The sequence below is a fragment of the Myodes glareolus genome, chromosome 16, assembly GCF_982192425.1.
Source record: "Myodes glareolus chromosome 16, mMyoGla1.1, whole genome shotgun sequence".
Taxonomy (NCBI): domain Eukaryota; kingdom Metazoa; phylum Chordata; class Mammalia; order Rodentia; family Cricetidae; genus Myodes; species Myodes glareolus.
This window is the reverse complement of record NC_142041.1, coordinates 40,726,187-40,744,984: the sequence shown is the minus strand read 5'-3', so window position 1 is coordinate 40,744,984 and position 18,798 is coordinate 40,726,187. Positions and strand designations below refer to the sequence as shown.

The following is an 18,798-nucleotide window of genomic DNA, read 5'->3' as shown; positions in this document are numbered from 1 at the left end:
CAGACTCTCCACGGGCGGCACCCACCTCCCCACACCCACCCACATCCATTTGCAGTGGTTTTTGTAAAATTGTGCATGTGTGTCTGTGTGTGTGTGATGCACATACAAATGTGCGTGCAAACTTGCGTTCACCATTGTCCACCTGTATGTGGGGTCAGAGGCTCCAGAGACTCCTTTCCTGCACCTTGTGGGCTCAGAGGATCAAACTCTTGTCAGGCCTGAGCCAAGCACCTTTACTTGCTGAGTCATCCTGCTGGCCCAGTGGTTTAGGTTTTTAAATCTGCAGTAGGCCCTTCTATCAAACAAGGATTTCCCAGAGCCCTCAGATTCTGCAGAAAAGGCTCCCTGTCAGTCATAGTCCACACTCACCTAGCCCATAAATAAGGTCATATACCTGGTGCGTTAGTTTGAATGTAATTGGCCCCTTAAGCTCACAGGGAATGGTGCTGTTGGAAAGAGTGACTTCGTTGAAGTAGGTGTGGCCTTGTTCGAGGAAGTGTGTCACTGCAGAGGCAGGCTGTGAGGTGTCATAGATGCTCAGGCCACACTTAGTCTCTCAGACCACTTCCTATTGCTTGCATATCAAGATGTATGACTCTCAGCTCCTTCTCCAGCTCCATGTCGGTCTGCCTGCTGCCATGTCCCACCATGATGATAATGGATTGAACTTCTGAACTGTAAGGTGCCACCTCAATAAAATGTTTTCCTTTATGAGAGGAAAGGTCCAAGGTCATGGTGTCTCTTCACAGCAGTAGAACCCTAACTAAGAAGCTGGGAAACTATAGATGTGGGGCAGATGCCAGATGTGTGGAATGATTACAGGTTCTCTGCAATAAGAGTTTATTTAGGAGGTTACATGTTACAGTATTTGCTATTAAAGTAGATAAAATTCTAAGTGAAAATTTTCTTCTGAATCAAAATATTATTTTTAACTTACTATTTTATCTGTATGGGTGTTTTACCTACATGTATGTCTGCGAACAACCTTTATACCTGGTGCCTGTAGAGGCCTGAAGGAGATGTCGGATATCCTGGAACTGGAGTTACAGACAGCTGTGAGCTGCCATGTGGGTGCTGGGAATTGAACCTGGGTCCTCTGGAAGAGCAGCCAGTGCTCTTAATCACTGCACCATCTCTCTAGCCCTTGGGTCAAATTCTTAGTAGTAGTACACACTTGATTATGATAACTCTTTTGTGCGTTTTGTAGATGACTGTTGAAATGTGAGGTAGGTATCTTGTTTTCTACGGTGCACATCTGTGTTTGAATAACCAGTTCTACGTTCGTTCTCTGCCCCTGTAGCTGTGATCACATAGATAACTTGGGGATATAGGGTAAGTTTCGTCATAGCATTTATGCAAGAATTTAAAATCCTTCCAAATTGTGTCTCCTGCATTATCTAGTTTACTGTCATAAAATTATTTTTAGTAGTTTATTAGCAGTTCTACAGTTCTGTGTAGACCTCCTTCAGCTTGGTTGTTAGTGAAGGTTAGGGAGACATTGACTGGTGAGGAGCCCTGTTCCCCAGCCTCCTCTCCAACTGGGGCCTTGCCATTGGGCTCAGTGGGAGGAGGAGGAAGGGAGATCAGGCTGGCCAGCGCTGAGGAGGATGTGCGCTGGGGAGGGTGTGCGAGGTTGGGGCCACAGTGTCTGAGACCCTGGTGCAGGCTGGAGGATTTCCCAGGCCTAAAGGGAGCAGCTTCTCTAGGGAACACCTAACCCAGTCCAGGGTGGCGTTCAGAGAGTTCCCTGAAACTCCCGTCCGTCAGCCTTCCAGGATGTGTGTAACACACAAGGAACATCTTCAGCAAACCCTTGGACTAGGAGGCTGCGCTGTGTGACCAGCTCTGAGAACGGGGCTCAGAGTGCAGGGAGGGGTTCTCTCTTCCTTCAGTGAGAGGTCTGTAGAGGAGAGACTCGAATACAGTGCCAGACCCGTGGTGGATTCCCCAGGCCCACCCAGAGCGTGTGCCCAGACCCTTCACACGCCTGGGCTGTCGGGAGCTGCTGTCCTGGCACTCCAGCGTGTACAGACCTGTTTTCTGGCCAGTCTCCCTGTCTGTCTGCCAGCACTGTAAATCAGGGAGCTCGGGGCCCAGGGGAGTGCCTAGCGTGTGCATAGTACAGGCCAGGGAACCCTCTTCCCCTGAGTCAGCCCGTGCTGTTTAAGGAGCTGACTATGAGTAAGCGGATCCCAGCCAGAGCTAAAGATCATTTTCGATGATGACTTGGTAAACACTCAGATACCATACTGTGCTGTGTAGCAGCTCCAGTTCAGATCTAAGGCATTTCTGATATGGCTGTATTTAGCCCCCAAATAAATATACTTACTTATTTTGACTTTTCATTGTTTAATTTTAATCATGTGTACATGTGTACATGTACTGGTGTGTGGGTCTGCACGTGTGTAGGTCTGCATGTATACATGTGTCCCAGTGTATGGTCTGCATGTGTACATGTGTCCCAGTGTATGGTCTGCATGTGTACATGTGTCCCAGTGTATGGTCTGCATGTGTACGTGTCTCAGTATGAGGGTCTGCATGTGTACGTGTCTCAGTGTGAGGGCCTGCGTGTGTATGTGTCTCACTGTGTGGGTCTGCGTGTGTATATGTCTCAGTGTGAGGGTCTGCGTGTGTATATGTCTCAGCATATGGGTTTACATGTGTACATGTCCCAGTGTGAGGGTCTGTGTGTGTACATGTCTCAGTGTGAGGGTCTGCGTGTGTACGTGTCTCATTGTGAGGGTCTGCGTGTGTACGTGTCTCAGTGTGCGGGTCTGCGTGTGTACGTGTCTCAGTGTGAGAGTCTGCGTGTGTACGTGTCTCAGTGTGAGGGTCTGCGTGTGTACGTGTCTCAGTGTGAGGGTCTGCGTGTGTACGTGTCTCAGTGTGAGGGTCTGCATGTGTACGTGTCTCAGTGTGAGGGTCTGCGTGTGTACGTGTCTCAATGTGAGGGCCTGCGTGTGTATGTGTCTCTGTGTGGATCTGCGTGTGTATATGACCCAGTATATGGGTTTACATGTGTACATGTCCCAGTGTGTGGGTCTGTGCACATGAGTGCAGGTTCTTACAAAGACTAGAGGTGTGTGCTCTCCCGGAAGCAGAGTTTTAGGTGGTTATGAGCTGCCCTGCTTAGGTGCTGAACCCGACTCTGGTCCTCTGCAGGAACAGCAGGTGCTCGTGACCACCATGCTGTCTCTCCAGCCCAAAGTTGCTTATTCTTAGCTACGCAGTTTTATTTAAACATAAAGCAGGCTTGTCATTTAGGTTGGTAATTGTGTTTCTGGTTTTGTGGTTTTTTAAAATTTACTGCAGGTTACAGGAAAGTCTAATAATGTTTGAGAAAGATCTTCCTTTCTTCTCTTTTCTTCTCTTTCCTCCTGTCTTCCTTTTTCATACCTCTTCTTTCTCTGAGACAGGGTCTCACACTGGTGCTCAGGCTGGACTTGAATTCACAGCAGCCTTCCTACCTTAGCCTCTTAGGGAATGCTGGGATTACAGGCATGAGCATTTTGCTCTTTCCTGGCCCCAGACAAGACCTTTCTACATAACCTTGGCTGTCCTGGAACTTGATTTGTAGACCAGGCTGACCTCAGACTCACAGAGATCTGCCTGCCTCTGCCTCCCAAGTGCTGGGAATAAAGTCATGCACCACCATCCCCAGACTGAAGTAACACTTATTAAAATAACTAGGCTAGGGGCTGGTGAAATGGCTCAGGGGGAAGAGGTGCTCACAGTCAAGCCCGGCTATATGAGTTTGATCGCCAAGATCCACATGGTGGACAGAGAGAATTGACTCCTACAAGTTGCCCTTCCACACACATGTACATGCACACACACACACATACCCAAAACATATAAATGTAGAAATGATTGATTGGGTGGTCAAGAGTGTTGCTCAGAGCACTAGCCTACTGTGCATAATACCTGGAGTTTGATCCCCCCACACACAAAGGAAAAACAGTATTGAGTCCTCTTACTAATAATAATGAAGGGGCTTAAGAGGTGGCCCAGCAGTTAAGAGCATTTGCTGCTCTGGCGGAAGACCCAGGTTTGATTCCCAGTACCGACAGAGTGACTTACAACCATCTGCAACTCCAGTCCCAGGGAATTCAATGCCCTCTTCTAGATATTGAGGGCACTTCATGCACATGGTACACAGACGTACCTACAGGCATGTCTCACACATATTTATAAGAAATCTTTATAGATTGACTAAGTGGTTTCAGAACCTAATGCTCGTCGGTGGAAGTGTTTGCTTATGTTCCTAGGAGTAAAAAGAGGAAACCTTGACTTCCAGGAAACCCCCTCAATGCACCCATTCTTTTCTTCTCTCTGTCCCCCAGTTCCTCCTTCCTTCCTGTTAAAAAAAATAAGCACTATTAAGCATTTCTTCGACAGTTGTTTTTTGACACAGCCTCTCACTAAGCTCTGGGTGGCCTGGAACTCTCTGTGGACCAGGCTGGCCTAAGGTTCACAGCGATCCGCCTGCCTCTGTCTCCCAGGCACTGAGAATAAAGATGTGCACCACCACAGCTGGCTAAGTTGTTGGTTTGAGGCAACATCTCACTGTGTAGCCCTGGCTAGTCTGAAGCTCACTATGTTACCCAGCCTGGCCTCCAACTCATAGATTTGCCTGCCACTGTCTCCTAAATGCTGGAATTAAAGGTGTGCCACCAAGCCTGATTTAAGGTTTATTTTTTTTAAAGACGTATTTATTTATTTAATATATATGAGTGCTCTGTCTGCTTCTACGCCTTTATGCCATAAGAGGGCATCAGATCCTACTATAGTTGGTATTGATGATTGTTATCCACCATGTGGTTGCTGGGAATTGAACGCAGGACCTCTGGAAGAGCAGCCAGTGCTCTTAACCATTGAGTCATCTCTCCAGCCTCCTAAGGTTTGTTTTTTAAGTTGTATGTGTGTGATTTTGTGTGTGTGTGTGTGTGTGTGTGTGTGTGTGTGAGAGAGAGAGAGAGAGAGAGAGAGAGAGAGAGAGAGAGAGAGAGTGCAGGGTTCTCTCCTTTTTCCTTCACATGTGTTCCAGAGATCAAATTCAGGCTACCAGACTTGCTGATGCTGTGCCCCTACCCACTGAGCCATCTTGCTGGTCCCCCTTTCTCAACTCTAAGCAGGACACGCATGGTCTGAAACCACACGCTGTTTCTCCATGAATCCCTCACAATCACCTTTCCAGAGAGAAAGGTGTTTTCACAGAATGTTTTGAATTAAAAAAGAGGCAGCCCAAGTGATTTTCCCTGAGCTGAACGCTTGCTGCCTGCTCTGCAGAGAGCTCGGAGTCTCCACGTCTCCTGTAGCTGGTCCACACACTGCTGTGGACCTGGAGTTCCCCGTCACCGTGGGAGTGAGGATGGCCCGACTGTCCAACTCCTGATCAAGTAGCAGAATGGAAAATGCAGTGTGTCTTTTCCTGAGTTTGGTTGGAGACAGCAAGAGCGAGCAGAATGGGAGCGAGGAAGAGTGCTTGCTGCATTAGCATGAGCACCGAGGAGGATCTGAGTTCAAATCCCAGCTTCAGCATAAAAAAGCCCAGGGTGCCACATGCAAGCTGGGAAGCCCAGTGCCGTAGGGTAGAGCAGAGATAGGAAGGTCACTGGGGCTTGCTGCTTGTCAGCAGAACTGCAGACTCCATGAGAGACTTTGTCACAGAATCAGGTGGCGTGATAAAGCAAGGGTTCATGCATACACTACACACATACACACACACACACACGCACATACACACACACAGAAAAACATAACAGTCGGGGGAAAAGCATCTGTAATCCTCTAGTAGTTACAGTACTTGTGTTGAACCCAGAGCTTGTGTGTGCTGGGCAAGCGTGCTGTCACAGCGTCGCACTCTTGAGCCTTTATATATTTTTTAAAGATTTATTTATTATGTATAAGTGTTAGACCTGCATGTATGCCTGCAGGCCAGAAGAGGGCACCGGATCTCATTGTAGATGGTTGTGAGCCACCATGTGGGTGCTGGGAGTTAAACTCAGGTCCTCTGGAAGAGCAGCCTGTGCTCTTATTCTCTAAGCCATCTCTCCAACCCCAAGCCTTTATAATTTTTGTTTTGAGATAAGAGCTTACTAAGTTGACCAGGATGACCTCAGACTTGTGATCTTATATCTTGCATGGATGGATAGCTGGGGTTATAGGCTTCTACCATTGGACCCCACAATTTTCTTCTTTCAATGACATATTTATTTATTTATTATTTTTTAAAAAATATTTATTTATTAATTATGTATACAATATTCTGTCTGTGTATATGCCTGAAGGCCAGAAGAGGGCACCAGACCTCATTACAGATGGTTGTGAGCCACCATGTGGTTGCTAAGAATTGAACTCAGGACCTTTGAAAGGGCAGGCAATGCTCTTAACTGCTGAGCCATCTCTCCAGCCCGATATTTTTATTTTTATTTTTTTTTAGGGTCTTTTAGGGCAAGTGCATACTCTGCCACTGACCTACTGTCCCCGCCCCTCATTTATTTACTGATTTTAAATTACGTGTATGTCTGTGTGTACGTGCATGAGTGCAGATGCCCAAAGGAGGCCAGCAGATGACGTCAGGTCCCCTGGTACCAGTCCCAGGTGGTGACAAGCCTCCCCATCTGGGTGCTGGGAATTGAACCCGAGTCCTCTGAGAGAGCAGACGCTCTTACAGCCCCTCCAGTGCCTCGTTGTCAGTCATTTAGTCTATATAACATTTCGTCTGTTTGTGTGAGCCAGGTGTGGTGGCACACCTTCATCCCAGCCCTTGAGAAGCAGAGGCAGGCAGAACTCTTGTGAGTTTGAGGCCAGCTTGTTCTACATAGTCCTAGGACGCCAGGGTTATGTAGAAAGACCCTGTCTCATCTCATGTAATCCGCTTGCTTTATACAGTAGGCAGGGTGTTTAACATATTCTGGTATTTTCTTTGAATACTGGGTAACTTTGCTCACAGACCTGCCCCTTAAAGTGGTCTTTCTCCTTAGTTATAGATGTCAGTGATGTTCAGGTGGAAGTTCCACCTCAGTCCCTTCCAGTCTCTCTCTCCAAACCCTGCCCCACCTCAGAAAACCCACCAAATGGTGGCTCTCCCCCCAGAGATGCTCAAGACCACTCCTACAGGGTATTTTAACTGCCCGCTAGAAGCCAACCATATGATTTTTCAGTCTCTTCTCCCCATCTCCTCTCTGGGGGCCAAAAAATCATCTGGGATCCTTTTACCAATAAACTAGGACTTTTACCTTTAATTCAGTTTGACTTGGATTACAGTGTTGGCGGAGAGGCTTAATATCAGGGTACAGAAACCTTCCAAGTGATAGTGTTTGGGACATAATTTACACGCAACAGGATGCGCTCCTTTTAAGTGCATACTTCAAGGGTTACAAATGTGTCTCCCATGTAACCACCCACAATGAAGACATAGAATCTTTCTGCCCTCAGGGCTCCCTGGGCCCGGTACATATACTGTCCCCCAGTGCCCAGTCCAGACAACCATAGTTGTGCTTCTTAGAGCTATTTGCTGCTATTGGGTGTAACTTTAACTTTAATGCTTCGTCTTCTGGGCTGCTGTCCAGCGAGTCCCTTCTCTCAAACATAGTCCAGAGCATGAGGACAGAAAGGATCCATTTATTCTTGTCTCCTGTTAGCTTCCTGCTCGTATGTTTAGTATTTAGACTCTTTTATAGATAAGGCTTTATTTTTATTGGTAGAGGAGTTGGAGAATGGACAGATGCAAAAATCAAACACCCCAACCAATAAAAGAGAAAACTCAAACAAACCAACCTTCTTTTCAGTTTTTGTCATCTCGGCTTTGTGTATTTTCCAGATTGGAATCATATCAGAGGTAGGGATGGATGGTTGGGGAGATGTTACAGAGCCCGTTCTACAGATGCCTCTCCCCCCTCTCTCTCTCTTTCTCCCTCTCTCCCCGTGTGTGTGTGTGTGTGTGTGTGTGTGTGTGTGTGTGTGTGTGGTTTGTGTTTTAACAAGGTCTCACTGTGTAGCCTTGGATGGCCTGGAACTCGCTTTGTAGACCACAGAGATCTGCTTGCTTCTGCTTCCTGAGTCCTGAGATTAAAGACATGTGCCACCATGCCTGACTCTTTTTACTTATTCATTTTTAACATTTTGTTTTTACTTTATTTTAAATTTTTATTTTATTTATTTTTAATTTAATTTTTTTTTTCTGTAAAAATAAGACCTTTCAAACTAGCAGTAATTCAGAGTTCTGAGTAGCCAGATGTTGTGAGGGTCTTCCCAAAGCAGGAGGCACCGCACATGCTGGTCACAGCACAGCTGTGACTTCATAGCAGCTTTCGGGGCAGTCTCTGTGCTCATGAGACATCCCTGTACTGACAGGTCATATGTGACTTGTGATGAACCATCTGTATGTAAAATTTTAGAATGACTCTCCCAGGTATAACACTGAATGAAAAAGACACATATACAACTTGTTTCATTTTGGTTTTGTTTTTACATTTATTTACTCAGAGCATGTGCCATGATATTTCTGTGGAGGTCACAGGTCAGCTGGAGGGAGCTCCTACCATATGGATCCTGGGGGTTGAACTTAGGGCTTCAGGCTTGTTTGGATTGCCACTCTGCCGTCTTGCTAGCCCACAGCTTGAATTTTTGTTTTTTAAAAACAAGCTTTGGGAAGTTTTTATAGAAGAAGAAAACCTTTCTGATCTACTTTTCCTCAATCTCCTCTGGCTTCTTATGGTATCAGGACCCCCTGGGCCAACAATTGCCAGCGTACACGCTCTGTAGGATTTTCCACATGGCGTGTCTGATTCATAGTACTGCGACCTTAGAGCGGAACATCGGCTTTGGCCCACACAGCACGATACTCTATTCCAGACTTCCTTGAAGCAGGGCCGTTGTTAGCAAGGACTGCCAGGGTCTCTCTGCCCTGCCTGGTAGTCTTCAGAGCCTGCTGTACCCCAGCGCACACTTTCTTCTCTGCAGAACAAGTTCTCAGAGACATTCATCTTTGCTCCCACCGTGTGTGGCTGTAGTGTAAAGAGATGGGTGGGGTCGATGTGCTCCAATAGAAGTGACTTCGGAGGCTGCGGTGGAGATGCTGGACTGTGAGGAACGGGACAGATGGGGATTTGATAGTGATCCTTCAGTTCATTTCTTCTCCCGCCACCTCCTCTCTCCAAAGAGAAGATTTCTCTGTGTAGCCCTGACTGTCCTGGAACTCACTCTGTAGGCCAGGTTGTCTTCCAACTCAGAAACTTCCCTGCCTCTGCCTCCCGAGTGCTGGAGTTAAAGATGTGCACCACCACTGCCTGGCACCTTTTTCTTATTTAAAAGATTTGTTTATTTGTTTTGGCATCCGGACTCAGATGCCTGAGGATCTACCCCTGAGGGGCTCTACCCCTGGATCTACCCCTGAGGGGATCAGCGAGGAGGGGATCTACCGTTGAGCTGTATCTCCATCTCTATTTTTTGTTTGTTTTGAGACAGAATCTCAAAGAATATCCTAGACTGGCCTGTAATTCATAGCAGTCCTCCTGACTCAGCCTCCCCACTGCTAGGATTAAAGGGGTGAGCCTCCATTCCATACACTCATAGTTTGACCACTAAACAGAAAGACAGATGCGCAGGTGTTTTATTATTTTGTTACTAGCCATAAGAAGGAGAAGAGCACGGCATTGTGGTATTTGAAACAATTGCTCTAGACCAGAAGTCTCAAACTCTCTGTACGGGGCTGGAGGTGGAGGCTCTGGTGATGGCACTGTCTTTGGGAGTCTCTGAGGAAGACTCCACACCTCTGCACTGTGGCACCGAGCAGTTCTGGAGATCGTAGAGACAGGCAAGTATGACTTCCTTTTTCTTAGCTACAAAAAACCAGTAGGAGAGCTGCAGTCTCTGGATTAGTATTGAACTCCTTCCCCTCCTACTACCCAGCCTTCTCATGTCTCCATCTGTAGTCTCCATCACATCTTTGAGAGCCTTGGGAAGCTGGGAGGCATCCTATTCCATGGAGGACCTAGGTACTGGTCCAGATTCTATTCCTGGAATTGCGGCTCCTATCTTTATGGCTATCAACCAACAACCTACATTGTGACTACGCAGATCAGCTGGATTTTCTTAGCTTCTCATCTCTGTGTTAGCAAAGTTTGTATACTTGAAGTCCCTGATGCCAGAATTTTGTTGTTGTTATTGTTGTTGAGAGTTTGGCAAAATATTTTTGGAGATCGTAACTATCTGTTTCCAGGCGATGAGTGTGTCTAGAAGGTTCTGGAAACAAAGCTGAAGGCGTGACCTTTGTTCCAGGATGACTATATGGAAGCGCTAGCCAGGCTCCACCTCACAGTGACCAGAGCCTACAAAGTGAACACTGACATTAACTTCGAGGTGTTTATTCATAAAGTGGATGGTCTGTCGGATGATCACAAAATTGAAACCCAAAGAGACATTCACCAGAGGGCCAACGATGACCTTGCAGATGCTGGCTTAGAAAAAATTCACCTGAGGTAAGAGCCGACACCCCTTAGGGTCTGGGTCCTAAGAAAGACTGGAGCCAGTGGACTTGGGTTTCAGTCACCACAGCTGGCTGGGTGGGGACTGGCTAGGCATGGAAGGCGTGGATTTACTTGTTTACCTGAAATCAAAAATGTTGTGTACTTGCTAAATGCTAGCCTTCGGCAAAAATGGTGTTTTGTTTTATTCTTGTATTCAACAAGTTGTCAAAACTAAACTTCTCACCTCATATGAAAACACAACAAAACCCATGATTCTAACCCAGGATGCTAACTGATACTCTTTTTTTTTTTTTAAGATTTATTTATTTATTGTGTATACAGTATTTTCAGTAGAGGGCATCAGATCTCTTTACGGATGGTTGTGAACCACCATGTGGTTGCTGGGAATTGAACTCAGGACCTTTAGAAGAGCAGGCAATGCTCTTAACCACTGAGCCATCTCTTCAGCCCCCTAACTGATACTCAATAATAGTTACTGCTAATAGGATGGTATTTATAACCTCAAACAGATGAGGCTGAAAATCATTAGGATAGGAATTCACAGGAAAATTTCTCCCATCTCTTTTGTGTGGTAAGATAGTACATAATCATTGACTTTGGAAATTGGGGGATGAAAAAAATTGGCATGTTTCAGTATCAGTGATGTAAAAGTTACTAATGAGGCAACAGGCTTGTGGGGATGAGGGCAGAGTCACTGTATAGTGTAAGGATGTTCACACAGGACGTGGGGATGAGGGCGGAGTCTCTGTATAGTGTAAGGATGTTCACACAGGACAGCCAAACTCCCAAGCTTGCCAGTCAGAGCAGACTGAGCCTGGCTCTAGCACTAGGGAGGGATAGAAGCTGCCTGCTAGGACATACTTGGTTTTGACCAATTCATTATGAATTCTGAAGGGGGCTGGTGCTTGTATGTTAAAATTGTACATAAGATCACCGGCATTAGTGACAGAGCCTAAAACAACCGCTCAGTCACGGGGAACCTGATGAAATACCACCTTCTCTTTCAGCTTTTATCTGACAAGCATTTATGACCATTCAATATTTGAAGCCTTCAGTAAAGTGGTTCAGAAACTGATCCCACAGCTCCCGACGCTGGAGAACCTGCTGAATATCTTTATCTCAGTAAGTAGATGGTTTGCTCCTGCTCAAGTCGTTTGCAGAATCTGAGAGCAACGCGGCAAGAGTGAAAAGTTGTAATACTTGCCTGCATCTCAGGCATTTCAGCATCCCTCTTGAAGGTTATTTCTACGTTTTGTTTTAGAGCCTTTGAACTCTGGCAATGTGTGTTTCCCTGGTGTGCTTGGATTGCTTATTCAAGCGAGAGGCAATCATTAGTATTAATGGAGTCTTACCTTGGACATGGAGCAGAAAGCCTGGTTTGGGGGCCAGCAAGTTTGCCAAGCCTTACCACCGGCATCCAGTCCAGACCACACGATACACGGAGAGAACTAATTCCTTCCCAAAAGTTGTCCTCTGACCTCCGCATTTGTGCTGTTGCAAGTCCTAACCATCTTTGAAACAAAAATACATGACTATAAGGAAATTCAACATTGTCTGCTGAGCCTGACGAGTCCTACAAAGGCCAGGCCAAGAGTTAGGAAACACTGCCCAAATGGTTTACCAAAGATAAATAACTTGGACTAACTCTGCCTTTCATGTGTTCTTTCAAATCCATCATAAAATGTATGACAGTCAAGTTAAAATTGCAATAAAATGGTACAATAGGAGTTCCTGATAATTTTGGCTTATATATATATATATATATATATATATTGCATTGGTGAAGACATATAATTTTTTAAATCTTGAAAGAAATCACTTTATTCTAAGATTGTTGTCTGTTGACTGTACACAGTAGAAGGCTTCACTGTGACAGTTTCGTGGAGGCTTATGTTGTTATTAAGTGCACCCCACCCTCCATGCTGCTGTTCCTTCCCCTCCATGCCCCCTTCCCTAATTAGTGCAGTGGAATATCATTTTTCATATAACCACGAAGTGGTCGGAACTTGCTGTTACTTTAAGGCATGTCTTTCCCCCACCCTGTCAGAATTCCGGAATTGAAAAGGCATTTCTGTTTGATGTGGTCAGTAAGATTTATATTGCAACTGACAGTACTCCAGTGGACATGCAGACTTACGAGCTGTGCTGCGATATGATCGATGTGGTGATCGACATCTCTTGTATTTATGGGTAAGCAAAGCATTATTTTCTGTTGTAATTAGAACAAGTCCCCTGTCTCCCCCCCCCCCCCGACAGTGTATTCTGATTATGCTTTCCCCTTTCCCAAATAAAACATTATTAAAGGCCATAACTGTGCTGTCCTTCCCAGGACTGGAGGTGTGGCTTAGTTATAAAGCAAGTCCTGAGATCAGTCCTCAGCGGTGTAGAAACAGGGAGGAGAGGAGGGGATGGAGGATGCGGGAGGGGCCAGAGGACTGTCTCTTCATAGCTTCCAGGCATCTTTGCATTTATTCACTTGACTTTTGTATTTCTGTTTTTAATGACTGGGATCTATAAATGGATCATTTAACATGCCAATAATAGCGGGCAATTGTTGGTTACCTTCCTATTATGGTGAAAACTTTGTTACATATATCATCTATAATGGTCTGTTGTTTGTTTTAATAAATAGAGCTTGCCTGAAGATCAGAGTGCAAAGCATTCACATTGTCAGCCACACAGGCCAGGGAGTGGTGGCACACACCTTTAATCCTAAGATTTGGGAAACAGAGTTGGCAGGATCTCTGTGAATTCAAGGCCACCCTGGGCTACCCAAGATTGAATCAGTCGAAAAGAGAAACAGAGCTCACACAAAGGTGATTGCAGCCCTTGGGAGACAGGAGCAATGTGGCTGGTGGAGAGGAATATAAGGGACAGGAACTCACTGGAGTGTGGAGTGTGGGGTGTGGAGTCTTCAGGATTTGTGGAGACAGGATCTCGCCCATTTTCGGTCTGAGGTAGAAGTAAGAGCCAGTGGCTGGCTGCTTTGCTTTTCTGATCTCCAGGTTGAACCCCAATATCTGTCTCTGGGTTTTTATTATTCATGCTACAATCATCTAATTTAGTTGTCAGTTGTTCCATGAGTTAGGGATTACTGTTATGATCTGTCCTGTCCCTTTAAGAGACAAACCACTTTTCAGCTTCCAGCCTGAGTCCTTTCCTTTTCTGTCTCCCTCTCTCCCCTTCCCCTCTTCTGTTTCTCTCTCCCCCTCCGTCCCTCCCTCCCTCCCTCCCTCCGTCCCTCCCTCCCTCCCTCCCTCCCTCCCTTCCTCTTTGCTCTTCTCCCTGTCTTCCCTTCTCTTCCATAACCCACTAAATAAATATCCAACCTCACCCTGCATGGCGTGCCTATCCATGTCTCTGTCCCTCACCCACTGCATGCCTCCCTGCCTGGGACTTGTAGCCGGCTGCACCCATTCAGGGAACTGTGCCATGCATGCCTGGGACTGACTGCTCTCGGGACCACTGCCCACTGCTGCTGTTTGGTGACCTGCAGCATTTCTGCCACTGCTGCCACTCGGAAATCTGCAGCGTTTTACTTGATCCATTACAATTACTATACTTGGTTTTCAGACACAGAAATGGACTTTAGAACGGTGACTTTTCCAGCAGCCATTCTTTCTGTCAGCAAGAAAGATGAGACTTTGAACCTGGTCTAAACGACCATGGTCAGATGCTGAGAAACCTGCACACACAGTGCGCCCCATGGGGTAAAAATAGACCCCCCCAAGCATGGAGACCATTTCCATTACCCTGTTTGGTACAGAAAATCAAATGAAATTTGATTTTAATTGTCTAGGTAGCAGAGACTTATAATACCAGGCAAATGGCATCTGCTAATTTTTATTATGACCTTAACAATTCACAGAAACCAAAACTTCCTAAAATAATATTAGAGAGTGGAGAAAGTTGTATTTTTTTGTTTTTTGTTTTTCAAGACAAGGTTTCTTTATGAAACAGTCCTGGCTGTCCTGGAACTCAGTCTGTAGACCAGGGTGGCCTCAAACTCACAGAGATCCACCTGCCTCTGCCTCCTGAGTGCTGAGGCATGTGCCACCACTCCCTGCCCCCCTTTTTTTGGTTGGAAAGTTGTATAACTAGAGATAGAAGCAGTCTCCATGCTTGGCAGTACGCTGAGCAAGTTTGCACAGTTGGAGTGTGAGCGAGGCATTATCTGATGTCACACGTGGCTGGCCGTTCTCTTAGACCGTGCATTTTCACCCGCTCTCTCTGCCTCACACTCCCTGACATTCAGCCTGCTCCGTCAGCTTCTGGAAGTTTCAAGCTTAGCTGTTTCTGTCTTCCATTATCTGAAAATTCTTTGCCCATCCTGTGTGATTTTCTGTTATCTCTGTTATCTATACGCTTATGTACATGCAAACACATGTGTGCACATAACATGCTTACTCCTAAGGCTGTGGTAAGAACGAAAACACTGTTACTAGGGTCATAATGCTCCTGCCTTGATGGGGCCTAGATAAGTTGTACTTGTCATAATTTATTATTGTCATCAGGCATGCACATATGGCTTTACTGGTAGACCTTCCTTGTGATTGTGACCCTGTGATAGTCTGTTATTTCTAAGATGTAAGGGGATGACCCTGAATTAGGCCTGGAAGCTGAGTGAGGCTGGTTACAGTCTCAGCTGCTATGGTAATCCGGTACAGTGAACAGCACAAATATCTGGCCCCATAGTTAATGATATACATGTTCATTATTGTGCCGTGTGGCAGTTAGGCAGAAGTGGTTAGTTTGGGTAAATGATGTTAATCAGAGGTACTTGCACCAGCTGACACAAACAGGAGAGGCAGTTGGACTCCGTCAGAGATGACTTTTCTGGTGTGGAGTGCTGGGGTTCTGAGACCCCACGGACTCCGTAAGAACGGGTTTGGAGCACAGTGGTTTGTGGGCTCCAGAGTTTCCTCCGCTTGCTAGCTTTACTTCAGCTTCACTCAAACTAGAGTTAACAGGGAGGACGGAGCCTCAGTTTAGAAAATACCCCCATAAGATGTGCTGTAGGCATGCCTGAAGGGCTTAATTTTCTTAATTAGTAATTGATGTGCGAGGGCTCAGTTCATTATGGGTGTGGCCACCTTGGGCTGGTGGTCCTGGGTTCGAAGGAAAGCAGGCTGAGCAATCCAGTAAGCGGCTCCCCTCCATGGCCTCTGCATCAGCTCCTGTCTCCAGGTTCCTGTCCTGTTTGAGTTCCGGTCCTGACTTCTTTCGATAATGATCAATGATAGGGAAGTGCAAGCAGAATAAACCCTTTCCTCCCCAAGGTCATGGTCATAGCCACCCTGAGACACTAACCTACCCGAACAGCTGTGAGCCTGCTCAGTAACCAGCAAGGTGGGAGCTGGAATGTGGGTGGAGACTAGGGTCCTAGCGGGCAGCTCAGGAAGCAGGTGGCCTGGGACAGTAAGTCTTCCTGCCGTTCTCAGCTGCCTACTGGAGACCAGGTGAGTTAAGAAGAGTGTGTTGGGTCCTTTGGAACTGGTGACTGCACCGTAGACTGTATGTCCTTGGTGGGGATTTACCGCTTTTAACCACGTTGACACATTTGCTCTTATTTTCCTGATACACAGCTAGCATTTGTGTTTTAGCAGGACTGTTTGGAAATTGGTTGCAGATCTATCGATTCTTTGTATTTCCTGAGAATAAGGACACCTTGTTGCAGGGCAGTGAAATCCAGCATGTCTAGCCTGCTCTGTTACCTACCGTGTAGTCAGATTTGACCAGTCCTCCTCCGGCACTGCCTTTCCTTCTGTGGAGTTGTGGAGCTGGGGGAGGGACCCTAGGGCTTCACCTTGCTAGAGAAGGGTGCTACCACTGACCTACATCCCCAGCTTCTTGTTTTTTTTTTTTTTTTTTTTTCCTTTTCAAGACAGGGTTTCCTGTGTAGCCCTGACTGCCTCAGAACTCACTTATATAGACCAGGTTGACCTTGAACTCACCGAGATCCCCCCCCTGCTTCTGTCTCCCAAGTGCTGGGATTGAAGGCGTGCGCCACCACCACCCTGCTTATCCACAGCCTCTTAATCGGGTTTTCTAGCAGTCTTTCTTCTGGCTCAAGTCAAGCCCAAGCATTTGTTGGTCCGGTCTGTGTGAACTCTCTTTGGAAGTCTTTCCCTTACTTTTGGCAGCCTAACTGTTCCTTTGTATAAAAACAAGATGCCTTTGGCCACAGAGGCATGAGGGCTCGCCCCCACTTCCACTCACGTTCCTCAGGCACCTCGAGAGTTGCCAGCTTCCGCAGCACCCACTCACTGTGTTGGTAAAAGGGTGACTATCAGGGCCGCCACACCTCCAGTGCCTGTGTGATCTTTTCCCCAAAGGCATTCCACGCATAAACAGTCTGTTAGGATGATAATTTTCTGTGTGCTGAGGTGGGGGTCTCTTGCTGGGTTGCAGTTTGTAGTTCTTTCTTGAAGGTCAAATGCATTTTGGTTTCTGTCTCCATTTAGTCTCAAAGAAGATGGAGCAGGAGCCCCGTATGACAAGGAGTCCACAGCCATTATAAAGCTGAATAACACAACGGTTCTTTATTTAAAAGAGGTCACAAAGTTCTTGGCGCTCGTTTGCTTTGTCAGAGAGGAAAGCTTTGAAAGAAAAGGTAATTTTTGGTGTGATTTGAAAGAACCGCCTCAGTCCACGCTGCCTCTGTCGCCTGTTGAATGTGCGTAGACACGGCATGCCCGCCAAGCCTCTAGACTCTGCTCACTGGGCCCTGGATTAGCAGGCGTGAGTGCACATCTGGACCTGCCTGGCCCCGATGTGCAGCCATGATTGGGATGACGTGGAAGGAGAACCAGAATCTTCCACGGGGCCTTGGCTTTCACTTTGCCAGGCTCTAACACCAGGAAAGGGTTTCTTAGCCTGTGTAGCAGGTGGGGGCCTGTCCCTGGGCCACAGTGTAGGTGTTTGGTGACCCTTGTAACCATTGTTCTCCCGATTACAGAAGCCCTAGAGGTAACTGGCATTTGTCTTTTGCTTAGCATTCATGCACTCTCTTCAAATAGCAGGGATGGAGTCATGATCCACACAGTGAAGGAATGACTGATACTATAAAATGTCTTTAAAGGTCAAATTCAGAGCAAGAAAAAAAAGAAAAAATATCGGTTAATTGCTTTTACTTGAAACATACGTACCCATCACCAACAATTGAATCTGATCTTTTGTTGCTGTTTGTTTTTTCGAGACAGGGTTTCTCTAGCTTTGGAGCCTGTCTTAGAACTAGCTCTTGTAGACCAGGTTGGCCTCGAACTCACAGAGATCTGACTGCCTCTGCCTTCTGAGTGCTGGCAGAGGCGTACGCCACCACCACCTAGCCTTTATTTTTTTAAATGATGCCAGTGTGGTTAGGGCTGTTTATTGGTAGCTAGGGCGTAGTTTACCACTGTGAACAGTGCTGTGGGCGGCTCAGAGCTTGTCCATCTGCTCAGAGACATGGACTGGCTCCCCTGTGCTACAGAGAGCTAAGCCAAGCAAAGGCGAGCCAACGAGGCACAACAGTAATAGCTGCGGTAGCGACTTCTACTGTCCAGTGACCAATGGATGCTCATGGTCAGCTTGTTCTAAAATGAGGAACTCATAAAGAACAAAGTGAAGCTTCACATCTGAGCTAAGTCGTGTCCATTTCTGAGAGTTCTTTTTTCTTGCCCTCTTCCTGTCTCTTTATCCCTTCATTCTCAACAAGACTGGCTGCACGGTTGGTATGGTTTCATAGCGGTTTTGTTGGTTTTTAGCCCACTTTTCCCACATTTAGTTTCACTGTAACAAAGCCAATTTGTATTCTCTCTCCTCCCCCTCTCTCTAGGATATATGCATGCACTGTATGTGGTGTATCTGTGTGGTATATGTAGTATATGCCTATGTTGTTTGTTGTGTATTAGTGTGTTGTATGTGATGTATTCTTATGTTATATATGTGTGTATATATAGTATATACTTGCACATATACGTATATGCATATACTATGTATAATAAATATTCTGTAGTATATATAGTGTTCATATATATAGTATATATGGGTATTATATGCAATGTATTCATATGTTATATGTGGTATATGCATGTGTTGTATTAGTATGTTGTACGTGGTATTTGCATATGTTAGGTGTTATGTGCATGTGTAGTATATGGTATCTTTATGTACATACATATGTGTGGATGCATAAGAGCAGACAGAGACCAAGTGTTTTCCTCTGTCACTCTGCTTTATTTTCTTGAGACAGAGTTCCTCGCTGAAACTGGAGCTCACCATTTTTGGTTAGACTGGCTGACCATCATGCCCAGGGGTGTCCTGT

General features: G+C 46.1%; 2 protein-coding genes across 2 annotated transcripts in view; both read left to right on the top strand.

The window, feature by feature from the left end:
* Rragd (Ras related GTP binding D) overlaps positions 1–18,798 on the top strand; it is a 40,642-nt gene that overhangs the window by 16,363 nt on the left and 5,481 nt on the right. Inside the window, exons 3-6 of the mRNA XM_085677268.2 lie at positions 10,285–10,484; positions 11,501–11,615; positions 12,541–12,683; positions 16,958–17,106. Coding sequence (XP_085533394.2) covers positions 10,285–10,484; positions 11,501–11,615; positions 12,541–12,683; positions 16,958–17,106 — 607 coding nt within the window. The remainder of the gene's footprint in view (positions 1–10,284; positions 10,485–11,500; positions 11,616–12,540; positions 12,684–16,957; positions 17,107–18,798) is intronic.
* On the top strand, positions 7–9,093 carry LOC148119569 (uncharacterized). The gene is made up of 6 exons (XM_087897291.1): positions 7–2,676; positions 2,766–2,946; positions 3,134–3,171; positions 4,679–4,965; positions 7,923–7,959; positions 8,968–9,093. The coding sequence occupies exons 1-6, from the start codon at positions 2,416–2,418 to the stop codon at positions 9,091–9,093; spliced, it is 930 nt and encodes a 309-aa protein (XP_087753417.1). The 5' UTR covers positions 7–2,415.

Excerpts from the sequence above, each read along its gene's own strand:
- LOC148119569 (XM_087897291.1), top strand. The coding sequence starts at position 2,416 with ATGTATACATGTGTCCCAGTGTATGGTCTGCATGTGTACATGTGTCCC. Across the intron at positions 2,677-2,765 it reads ACATGTGTACATGTCCCAGT|TGTGCGGGTCTGCGTGTGTA; the intron begins GTGAGGGTCTGT and ends TACGTGTCTCAG. Across the intron at positions 4,966-7,922 it reads TGTGTGTGTGTGTGTGTGTG|TCTCCCCGTGTGTGTGTGTG; the intron begins AGAGAGAGAGAG and ends TCTTTCTCCCTC.